General features: G+C 46.8%; 3 protein-coding genes across 3 annotated transcripts; 2 read left to right on the top strand and 1 right to left on the bottom strand.

The window, feature by feature from the left end:
• The first annotated feature begins 4,409 nt into the window (after nucleotides 1–4,409).
• E1B28_007057 (uncharacterized protein) lies at nucleotides 4,410–6,800 on the top strand. The gene is made up of 6 exons (XM_043151767.1): nucleotides 4,410–4,967; nucleotides 5,020–5,288; nucleotides 5,346–5,693; nucleotides 5,749–5,836; nucleotides 5,886–5,933; nucleotides 5,987–6,800. The coding sequence occupies exons 1-6, from the start codon at nucleotides 4,490–4,492 to the stop codon at nucleotides 6,409–6,411; spliced, it is 1,656 nt and encodes a 551-aa protein (XP_043009847.1). The 5' UTR covers nucleotides 4,410–4,489; the 3' UTR covers nucleotides 6,412–6,800.
• A 195-nt stretch (nucleotides 6,801–6,995) lies between these two features.
• Nucleotides 6,996–9,118, bottom strand: E1B28_007056 (uncharacterized protein). Its single transcript, XM_043151766.1, has 7 exons — nucleotides 8,438–9,118; nucleotides 8,320–8,356; nucleotides 8,049–8,269; nucleotides 7,826–7,989; nucleotides 7,571–7,769; nucleotides 7,101–7,518; nucleotides 6,996–7,030 (listed from the first exon to the last, which is right to left on the bottom strand). Exons 1-6 carry the CDS (start codon nucleotides 8,756–8,758, stop codon nucleotides 7,108–7,110), a joined length of 1,353 nt encoding a protein of 450 aa, XP_043009846.1. The 5' UTR covers nucleotides 8,759–9,118; the 3' UTR covers nucleotides 6,996–7,030; nucleotides 7,101–7,107.
• A 638-nt stretch (nucleotides 9,119–9,756) lies between these two features.
• On the top strand, nucleotides 9,757–11,489 carry E1B28_007055 (uncharacterized protein). Its single transcript, XM_043151765.1, has 3 exons — nucleotides 9,757–9,944; nucleotides 10,003–10,230; nucleotides 10,293–11,489. The coding sequence occupies exons 1-3, from the start codon at nucleotides 9,913–9,915 to the stop codon at nucleotides 11,251–11,253; spliced, it is 1,221 nt and encodes a 406-aa protein (XP_043009845.1). The 5' UTR covers nucleotides 9,757–9,912; the 3' UTR covers nucleotides 11,254–11,489.
• The last annotated feature ends 451 nt before the right edge of the window (nucleotides 11,490–11,940 follow it).

The raw sequence follows: 11,940 nt of genomic DNA, 5'->3' as shown, positions 1-11,940 counted from the left end.
GTTGACACTGAGATGTAGTCCGAGTATAAATCATCTCCTGAAATTCAGTGGACCTTCGGGAAGGCCGTAATTTCGAACAAATTCTCGACGGGACTGTAATGAACAAAAAAATCCTCAAGGGATCCGGATTGTTAGGTTACTTGCGAAAGGTATCGTGTTTCCAACCCATTCGTTCAGTAAGGTTGAATGTAACACTACTTGGCTCAATAATTAGCTTTCTTGGAGGTTCAATGGAGTCTACGACTTATGCATCTGGCTCATTAAATAATTGTTAAATAACGAATGAGCTTGAGATATCCAAATTTGGATCGCTGGCGAAGATCGTTTTGGTGGTTCCAGTGAGAAAAACCCAGAGCGTCCCATAAAAAGTAGCCGCTACATCTGCGCAATGGTTTGGCAATGGTACGCTCAGTCACATAGTAATGGGGGAAGGTGCCAATGTGCGCTGGTGGCGTCCGGTGTGATACTGTAAATCGCACCTCAGGCAGGAGTTTGACAGCTACGTAACGGCCTGATAGGCCCCCAAAAAAGCCGTGAGAAAGGAGCCTCAAAGGCCTTCTACGCCGTCAAAGTTTCCAAGGCACCGCGTTATACGGCTCTACCCGCTGCTACGACTTGCGCCTAATCTGCTTCGTCCCTCCCTTGATTTTCATTCCGCTCTGTCTCTTGCGTCCTCCGCCGTCATTTGGGACAAGACGACGTTAATCAAGCCTCCTGCGGTGTCTCAACACTGCGGAAACCACCCGACGTATCCCGAAATTCTAGGTTGTAAATACTACAGCTACTCGCACTTTTTTCACTCGGTCGTTCTTGTTCTCCTCGATCGTTCGCATCCTCCACGATTTATATGGGATGGAAGATGCGAACTTTACCTCCCACGATGCCAAGTACTGCGGAAGCCACACGCTGAATACCTGAAATTACACGTCCCCAGTGGTATGTGCACCTATCTGTTCCTCCTCACTGCCACTCACTCAATTCTTAATTTCCCTCTATCCTTTGAACTCGGCATTCACCAGCACTTTTACAACCTGGAAGATACAAGCTAAGCCACTTGCAGCATCATGCGCCACGGAAACCACCAGATCCAGGAACTCGAGATGCTATACCCTTAGGTACGTAGACGAATACATCTTCCTTCCAATCTGCAACTGTTCTAAGAATCTTCAAGATTTTTTCGACGGTTGCGCTGAGGGTTTGGATGCGCCCTGCCACTTTAAGATGGATTACATTCGTGGCTTCAGGTGTGCGTGTCAAAAAGTCCTTCTACCTGCCTCTCAGCTTTTTAACCATTGCCTCTGACAATCCAGAATTTTTTTTAAGATATTAAGGCTGCCGTCAAGTGCGGTCGGAGGCGTTCATATCCACACAGTGACTTCACAGACAACAACTCACCGTATTCTTTCTCAACCCTTTCATCGTCTTCGATGTGATCATTTTGAGGAATTGTGGATTGTTTTTACTCGTGCTATTCCTCTCCATGAGGTGAACCATCTTGAAGGACCCGACGTTATGTGTTTTTTTTTGTATCTTGTTTATACGTTTTGTGTTTAAAGCATGCGCCCTCATTGGGTGTGTACCACCGGTTATCCAGGTCTAGCTTAAATAATTTATGTGTCTTCTCAATAGTATTACGACCAATACAAGGCTGGTTGTCCCATCTGAACGCTGAAATGGCCAAAATCTTTGAGTGTCCGAAACTGACACCGGCATTCCGGCTATCCAGTAACCGGTGCCTTTAGGAGACTTCCCACAACATAAATTGTTTTTCTGTACGTGTAGTACTCATTCAATTGCTTATTCCTGCGGTGAAACACATCGGTTCTACAGTATGATTAGTCTATCAAAATTTCGAGTCAAACAAACGATTAGAATATGGTGAACGAAAAAGTAAGAAAACCGGCGCACCGTTTGACCCAGAGTTTCGCGCTAAGCATAGTGGTGAATCATATTGAGGTTCGTCGTGAAAGTTGTGCTTAATGGTTTTCACAAATTTTGAATATATACTCTACAGCCTTCAATAAGCCCTATTGACTGATTTCGACGGCCAACGACGCTAAACGTGCAGCGGTAGCCAGTTGTATAAATACGCAATAAATATATAAAGCACATGTCAGAATGGCAATAAAAGTATAATGAGCTGCTTTACATCCCGAGATTCTGATCACTGGAGTTGGGTTTATCGTACCTTCAGACTGATATTGGAAGGTCAATAACGTCTTGTGTATGGGCAGCTAGCTTCATGGTATACTTAATGCGTAAATCTGGGTCGCCGGTTTTCTTACTTTTTCAATTACTTTATTCTGATCGTGTGTTTGACTCGAAATTTTGATAGGCTAATCATACCATAAGTAAAATCAATGTTTTTCACTGCAAGAATAAGAAATTGATCGAGTATTGCATGTACAGGAAAACCATTTATGTTCTCCGAAAAGCGCCGGTTACAGAATCGCCGGAATGCCAGTGCTCATTTCGGACAAGTTCTACTTGAATCGGAAAGCCAGCCTTAAAGTGGTTTTGAACGACACCAGGAGAATTTATATATTATTGAGGTGTAGCCTGTACTATATACGATGCACAGATATCATAGTAGTACCGCTTCAACCATGAAGCGGAGATACTAGATTGCGTGTAGGCACGGTCCGCCGGCCTTTAAGTAGCTTAGGCAGTAGCGAGCTTCTCTCGTGCTTCGAGTAGCTTTATTCTGAATAGAGAAAATGATTAGGATGAAGTGGGCGCAAAGGTCAATCTTGCCGAACACACCTAGGTCCTACGAGATTCTATAATCATAACATTATGACCAATTTCATGCTAAGTAAAACTATCTGAAGTGTTCTGTGCTTGGCATATCTTCAATGTCTTGAAATGGTTCTGGATATGACCGATGTAAGGGACAGGTAGAACAAGGAAAGAAATTTTGGGATGCGTACCAGTAATACCAACGAGATTTAGATATGATCGACAACTACATGTCCTTATGAACGTCATTCAGCCTCGTAAATTCTTGAATGATGATCTTAGAGAAGGTCAGACAATGAAAAAAATTAGTATCCCTACGTACCCGTGTAGTAACACATACGAGGATCTTGAATTTAAATGGCGGGTATGGCAGGTTTTTCAAGGTAATAAGATGTCGCGACATGAGAAGGGCCCAATATGCATGTCTGAGATCAAATAACGAAAGGAATGAAAAGTGCAGGCACGTACCGGAAGGCTGTAGCAGCTCAATTTCTGGTTCCAGGGTGAAATCTATGCTACCCAACGTCGTTGGAGGTCGAGTTCGCGTCTCCTTGTCCCAAATGACAGCGGAGGACACAAGAGACGGAGGGGAATGAAAACGAAGTAGATTAGGCGCAAGTTGTAGCAGCGGGTAGAGCCATATAACGCGGTGCCTTGGAAACTTTGACGGCGTAGAAGGCCTTTGAGGCCCCTTTTCTCACGGCTTTTTTGGGGGCCTATCAGGCCTTTACGTTAGCTGTCAAACTCCTGCCTGAGGTGGTAAATCGCCGCTTATAATCAAAACAAGCTTATGACCCGGCCCTTTGTGCCGAGTTTTTTTGCATGTTTATACACCTGCTTACTTGCACTCTGTAGGAGTTCTGCAGGTAGTGAACAGCATGAATCACCCATGGGGGGAAAGTTTGTGTCCCTTGGCCCACTGTATTCATGTCACATGACCCGTTCTGTGAATATCCTGTGTCAGAGGCGTAATTACACCTGTTCTACCTGTTACCCATGGAAAAAAGTATGGTGGGTATGGGACTTGTACAGGATGACTAATCCATTCCAGCCCCATCCCATGCACAGGAAAACCCACCAACCTGTGCTGTTCCAACTTCCCTATCTGCAGGTATGGCCATGCTCTATCCCATTTTACAGGTGCAAACCCATGGGAAAAGTATTCTGTGTCAAATCAGTACATATTGTATAGTGGGTGACATAAATAGCAGGTAGAGGACTTGTACTGTGTACAGGACTTTGTACAGGGTGGCCTACCCCATTCCCTCCCTGTCCCATGCACAGAAAAACCTGTAACCTGTGGAAAACCCCACCAAGATAGTACAGTTAGAGAAGGGGAGAGGAGGGACCACAGAAACAGTGAGAGATGACAAATTATTACCAAAAAAGAGTGTGGGAATATAAAAGTTACATCTAATAACAGTTGAAGTATAGATACATGTCAGATAACAGTAGGAATAAACAGGAACTTGAAAAATACTACATTAGCTCAAAGGGAGGGGACATGGATATTGTCGTGCACGCAGGAAATTTCGATCTCCGCTTTAATTTACCCCGGTCCTGTCGCATAGATCATTTTTTGGAGATAATCGCTGATAATCGCTGATAATCAGGTCTCTTTGTCCCATTATATATAGGATTTCCCGACATGTGACCTAGTAGCGGACCTACTGTAGGTGACATGTGACATCTCCCTCCGTATTCATTGGCGTTGTTTCGTGCCTCAGGTATTGCAGCTCGACAACCATCGATGGCGCAAGGTTTCATTCCGGCAGGGGCCGCCGCCCCGCCTTTCGGTTCGCCATGGCTCTTCGAATCATCATGGGACTTCGCTTTGGAGATGCAGCACATCTTTGACCCTGTGACTCCTTCAAGCACAAAGGAATGGGTTGGCGCCTCTTCCTTCGGTGGTGGGAAGAATGCTGTTGGCTTGAGTACCCTTATCACTGAACGGATCAGGGAATTGGAAATGGAAGTGTGTCTAGGTGGCAACGATAAGGGCTGTGGTCCTTTTCGAGTGAAGAGGAAGGACAATGGCATAAAGGAGAGTCCGAAACGGAGTCAGCATGCCAAGAATGCCTCAAGTGAGAGAAATTCGGATGATACGAACCAGAGGATCTCTTCTGTGGTTCTCCCGTCAATCAAGAACTCTGAAACTCGACTTCGTAGTCCCTCTATTCCTTCCTTTGCCTCTACACCGCCACCTACCTCCCAACCAGTCTCGAAACGTAAGTCAGCGCCACTCATAAATTTTGCCTCCTCATCTCGTCTCGTTAACAGCAAGGTTTGAAACACCTATCCATCTGGATGAAACGTTGGGGAGACTATACGGCCTACACGAACTGTGCAAAGCCTCTTACACCCCCTTCGAGTTACCAGTCACGTTCACCAATACCATGAAGAAACGAAGAGAGCTATACTCGACATTCACGAGCCATGCCCAGGAGCTTCGGGAGCTACACCATTCATTTCAAGGATTGCTGGCTCGGACTGATACTAAAATAAAAAGTCAGTCACAACGCTTTGGAGAATGGCTCGCCACTAGTAAGGTAAGGATATATATATATCTTGGCCTCCTCTGACACCTGACAATGCTCTTTGCGTAGAACATTCAAAGCTTACTTAAAATCGAACGACACTTGGCGAAGACTAAAAGCAGTCGTTCTCTGGACGAATGGTATGAGTTCGGTGGAAAAGATGGTCGAGAGGTTGCTTGGCTGCCCTCTAGTCTAGAGGAGCTACAGTTGCAGATTCAACTGGTTAATATTGAGCTGAAGAAGAAGAAAATGGATGCCGTGACTCGCCTATCGCTCAGGGAGTCTAATATGAGAAGGAAATGGCACGTGGGAAGATTGGAGATCGTAATGGGCCTTCTGCTGGTACAAGATAGCGTACCGCTGGACATGATTGAACAACTAGGTAGAAGGGTCGTGTGTTTTGTGGAAAATAACATGGTACGTTTCGCGGTTTTTTTTTGCTTCGCACTGGTTTTAACCATTAGCGTTCCAGGCGGAGGGTTTTCAAGAGGAACGGGGAATTTACGATGACATTTTGCGTTTCGATGACGATAACTGGGATGAAGACTCGGATTGTGATGGTTCGTGCTTCTTTACCTCAATACCTACGATACTGATTTACCTCGATAGAGAATTCACCGCAAGAAACTGACAGGGACGATGGATTATGTGATGCGTGTATGTGCTAATCATTCGGTGTTTCAGGGTGTACTAAGTTGGTTTATTGAAAGTGACAGACGACAAGACAGATATTTCTTCTTCCTCTCCTCAGCATTCACCTCCGCCTACTTCAATCCAACCTGATATACATAACTTCGACACCTCCATCTCGGGTAACCGAACCTTCAGCCACAACAATGTTACGAATACAGATACCACAGACTCTCATAATACGAATAGCGAAACTAACACCAACTCTCATAACGTCTACAATAACATTACGAATCATCATCACCACAATCATCATCACCACCATCGTCAAGAACGCCGAAAATCGCGCTGGAACATAACAAAGTTTGTCCATCAGCACATATACCTACCTATACTTTGGAATCCGTACTCCTGTCTCTGCTCTCATCACCAGACAATGGCGTCGAGTTGGCTCCATGCATATTTGACGTGGCTGGCCTCCTCGTTTGGTAGCTGTCACCGGTAGTCGGTTACTATCCTACATAGGGAGCATCGGGTTCTGCTCCGCCTGACCAGTTGTTCCTCGATTCTTCACCCCGCGTTTTCCACCCTTCTTTGTTTCTTTTCACCCATCTTCACCTCGTTTTCCCTGCCTTCTTCCATCTTTTCTCACCCTTAATCTTCCCATCCCCCTTCTCTTTCCACCTGTCGCGGTTTCTGGGCTCGACACGGGTCGGTGCATCGGTGATTTTATTTTGTGAACCTTAATATCCATGTACGATATACGATATCATTATTATCCTCAAGTACGTTCTATCCTCCCACGTGTAATTCTACATTCTCATGTCATCCTCATACTGTAAACCTGTATACCGGACGTTGTGCCGTTAAATATAACAATTCTCCTGTTTCAAGCTATTGACTGGACAATTCCGCTCCCGGATACCTGCAGCTGTGAAGGAACTGGTGACAAACCAAGCCGAACAAACGAGATGGTCAGTTGGCACTGGGCAGACCCATCTGTGCTCATGATCACAGGAACAGGTGACGGTTCAGGTAAGTTACTGAATTACATTTGAATTCATGGGGATCTATAAAAGCCTACCAAGAGGCTTAACAACGTCATGTACTACCGGTTAATCTATCTGGATAAAGTCGAAGCGGAGAATTGCATGAGCCTCAGAATTCAAGAATCAATGTGGAAACGATACTGACCGTTCCTTCAGTTCTTGGACACGCTGGGCGGCGCGACTGGCCTTTTGGCTGGACCTTTGGCTGGTTTGGCTGGTTTGGCGGGAACTTTGGCTGGTTTAGCGGGAACTTTGGCTGGTTTAGCGGGAACTTTGGCTGGTTTAGCAGGAACTTTGGCCGGAACTTTGGCCGGAACCTTTGACGGAGCTTTGAATACAGCTTTCGTGGGTGTCTGTTTCGACTTGAAGGACGTCGTAGCTTTCTTAACCGACTGAGTTGGTAATTTTGCGGCTTTCGACTTAGACTGTTTAGCCACCGACGACGATGTGACTGAGGCCTTTGTCGCAGCTTTAGTTGCAGAGGGCTTGACTATTTTCGACGCCGCCGCGGTTGTCTGGGCAGTACCGTTCGTCGCGGCCTTACTACTCGGTGAGGTGGGCGGCTGATAAGACGGAGGGTAAGTAACGGGTTCCAGTCTATTGATAACCACACACAGGAGGACATTGGGTTTTGTCGGTAGCGGGTGCCTTCCCCGTCGCCGCACGAACCATGAAGTCGCGGGCTTCCATCCAGAAAGAACGCGTCAAGGGACGATTGCACTTCGCTCTCGCTGCCGTCCTCTCTGACTCATTGATAAAGCCGCCATCCGACTGTGCAGGTAGTAGTATCCCTTCGTCAATAGCTTCTTGGCTCCTGATAGTCATAAAGAAGTTACTAAGAGTTAGCATGGCAGTCCATCTACCACTTACTTCTTAACGGCAGCGTCTAGTTCTTCGATGTACTCCGACACGAAATTTGCGTCAAAACCTGACTGCCCAGTTTTGGTCATAATGCTGTCCATATTTTGCTTGATCGCTGTCGCAGAGGCTTTTGCGTCGCCCTTCACCAACGTGAGGTAACTTATAGCACCGTCCTATAGCACGATCGTGATGAGTTCGATGCTCGTTTCATTCAATCATAGAAGGAACGTACAGCGTCCTTCACAGTGGTTTCAGTACCAAAACTCGCGCCCTTGAACAAGATACCCTTTACCAAATTGACCCTGTTCTCCAAAAAGACCAGACGTGGGGTAGAGTTGATATCGTTGAAGAAAGACTTATAATCCGCCGTTCCCGCCGAAGACAGGAAGTGTTGGCATATGGCGGGGTTTGCTTGGATTTTTTTACTGATGAACTGCAATTCTACCATATGATCTTGGAGAATGGTGAGAGGAAGTTTCGGTGCATGAGTTTCAAATGCCTACCACACTGAACCTCTTTATCGTCCGTTGCATTCGGGTCCTGTCGGCGTAGAAAGAAGAGCGATCGCATAAGCGTGTTAGCACACAGAGACGTTGAAGGTTTAAACTGCTCACGACTCACAGGTAACAAAGCTAATGTACCGTCTTCCGAGGTTGCAGCTGCATTCACGAATTTGAATGACTGCTTTGGGCAATTGGGTCTGATATTTTCGAGGCGAAGAGATAGATCATCATTGCAAATACATGGAGGGACCCCGCCCTTATTGCAACGTCTCTTGGCGGGCGCCCTCGCTGTTAGGTTGAACTCTGCGGTAGTAGCAGGACTTCCTCTGACGACTGGTAGCCTCGGTTTCTCCCCTCGAAGTGGAGTCGGGGCCGTAATCGCGAGTTGCAAGAAACCCGCCAAGACGAGCGACTGAGTAATCCAATGAAAAATGACCATCGCGGTGATCCAGCAGCGAGCGAAGCCAAAAAGGTAAGGAACGTGAGGGTGATGAAGGTGAGAAACGTTAGGTAGTACTGGGTTGAGGGCGCCGGGCAAAGAACATTGCTCGTCTTAGAAGTGCTTTTATAGTATTTCGATGGTCCAGGTTGAAGATGAACTTGAAAGTTGAGATCCACCCTCATTCCATTCAGACGCAGAGTACTACTGCCCGCGCATCGATCTCGACCTGAAACCTGATGCTTGAGCTTGATGACCCGTGCTCGACGGCTTTACCGCAGGGAAAACCCTCGCCGGTAAAGCTCTGCCATGTTGATGATCTGACCCTGAGCCCAACCAGTGGACATCGAGAGTGAGATCCTTGAGTCGGATAGAATGGGGGATTGGTCAATAAATAAATCGAAGCCTGCCATGACCAAGAGGACGTACTACCAGTTATCTACCAAGATAAAGTCGGGCGGAGAATGCATGAGTTTCATAGTTCAATATTCAACACTCAAGATGGGGTTCTAACCTTCATCCGAATGTTTGTTCTTGACTGCGACGTGACATCACATGGGACCTTGACACCTTTGACTGAAACCTTTGGCGGAGCTTTCGAAGTTGCGAGTGTCTACAGTCCTATAACACAATCCGAATCAACGGTGATTCAATTAGAAAAGGACGTACAGCATCCTTTACAGTAGTTTTGGACACAGATTTTGCTCCCCGAACAAGAACGGCTTTATCGAATTGACCCTTGACGTCGTGAGTCTCGTCGTCCTCTCAACTGAAGCACAAAACTTCACCCATTCATGCTCGTAGAGTCAATGTCGAGGTGATCAAATTGGTCTTCATTTGACTGGTCGCTATTGTGTACGTCTTCCGGTCTTCAAGTTCATCTTGTATTCCAGTATATTTTAGTGGGTACGATGTCAATACGCGGCGAGCTGAGGCCTTCCAGTGACCGAACTGAACAAACAAACAAAGGCATCATGCGGTCGGCTATCAACTGATCACGTCAATCTTGCTCCCGAAACCTGATTCAACGAACGAACGATTGAACAAGCGGCTATGCTACAATATGATGGTTGAAGGTCTTCTCAACCACGGGCCAGGGGTATCTTATCACTGTACCTCAACGTTTCAACTCTTGGTTGACTGAACTCCTTTCAATGGGTTGCTCGGATACATACTGCTGCTTTTGGTGCGTTTACGAACAACAGTGCTTCTCTTTTTCCTTCTTCATTCAACTCTTGGTGCAGTTCTGGGCCTTTGGATAATGCTCGAGAAGCGTGGATAGATTTTTTAAAGGAGGGAATCACCAGTTGGCCTCCAAAGGACGGTGAATGGCACAACCCTCCAGGTTATCCGGTACCAGATCAGCCAATAGAGGAAATCGTCACGATCGATGAAGAGGACGGGGCGATTTGGGACGATTGGGTGGTAGTTTCACCCCTTTGGGCCGAGCAAGACTGGGTTTCACCATCGTGGTACGTTTTTCTTTCTTTCGCGCGCGCTTATGGGCATGACTGGAATCCTCTTTGCCTTTTAGTACTGTGGACAGCTACGGAGTTGTGGCGGTCAATGGAGACACACGTTGGAACCAAGAAAGAATACGATTTCTCATCATTCACCGCATATGTCTTTCGTTCCTCTGTCGTCGACTAGCTGTCTCGCCCAAAACCGTTTGGGAATCGTGCTATGCTCCAGAATCGGACTACCGACATTATGGCGGGGGACAAGGGTTACTTCACTGTGTCCAGTACTACGATATGGAAAACCGAAATGGGCAGTTTTTCAGCTATGTTGTAGGGAGGAGTCTATCTAGGGCAGACAGTCCTGACGAAATGTGGTACTGTTACGACTTAGAAAGCATGACGGACACTGCGTGGATATTATCTCGTCCAAATATACTCCCTCAACCCAAACCGCTCGCTCTTGCTCCCGTTTTTGAGGAACTTGCTTCAGGACCTCGATTGTTTGACGTACCCGAACTCCTTGACGCCGTCTTGGTCGAGATTATGTCTGTTTCGTCGGATGACATCGTTCGAGAGGAGCGCGACAACGCCGTCCGTGATAGCCCTTCCGTGACAGCAGTCGTACGCACCATCCTCTCTCTCTCTCTAGTCAACCGCTGGTTCTACCGAGCGATCATCCACGATAGACAAGGCCTCTTTGTACGCCTCGCATCCACCTTTGGGTGGATGCTTCCTTGCACGCCGGCTGACTGGTCCAACTGGCCTTCGGAACTCACCCCGCTATCATTCAGTTTGACTCAACCTTACGATTGGAGGGAATACCTACTCACATGCCTTCGTAAAGAGAACCCTCACGTTCGAAATAGGTGGAGATTCCATAGAATGACGATTCAGTTTGCGAGGGGCCGTACCGGGAAAGGGACGTTCCGATGGAGTGTTGGGAAGCTTGGTGTCCCATCCGACCTGGATGAACCTAAACCAGAACTATGGGAGCTAGGGTCTGAGGGTCAAGTCGATAATAAGCATTTAACGTAGGAAGATTCCTGAATCTCTTGCGCGATGCCAATACACGCTGCACTGTACAGTTCATTGTTTCCTTGCCCTAGATGCAGTTGAATTCCAAACTACCATCCGAGGGGTGTCTTACTCTCTGTCGGATCTTCTAAATCGAGTTACATGGGTATACTCTGAGGCTCACTAGCTATCTGATTTCACATGCATGGCTTATCATCATTAGAATTTTTATTCCTTCTCTGGAATACCGAACGACCCGACGTACATATGCGACGCGCCTACCCTGCCCACGTAGCTTACGATTCAATCTGCGTCTTTCATCATTCTTCGTGAACAGGAATATCGTATCAGGGTGATGGTACAGCTAATTCGGGCTTGTACCCAGCATGACGTGTCTTCCAAGTACATACTACGCCAGCACATAACGAGTGCCTTTCCACAAATCATCCAAAGGACAACCGCCCAAAACTGCAAGTAACGAAGCAAACTGACAACACCTCACGACATGGATATCTCACTCTCACTCATCATGCGGCTGAAATACTATCCATTGGATAGGGAGTGATACCCACACTTGTGGTACACCCATGTGTACCTGGCGTGTCCAGCTGCAAACCAACCTTGAAACGATATGCGTTTCAAGTCAGAGGGATTGACTTGGAATTCAATACATACCACGTTCTCGTGAGTAGGCGCCTATGAAGCTGA

This window comes from Marasmius oreades, chromosome 4, assembly GCF_018924745.1.
Source record: "Marasmius oreades isolate 03SP1 chromosome 4, whole genome shotgun sequence".
Taxonomy (NCBI): domain Eukaryota; kingdom Fungi; phylum Basidiomycota; class Agaricomycetes; order Agaricales; family Marasmiaceae; genus Marasmius; species Marasmius oreades.
Note: the sequence above shows the minus strand (reverse complement) of the source record. Positions and strands in the feature narration are given on the sequence as shown.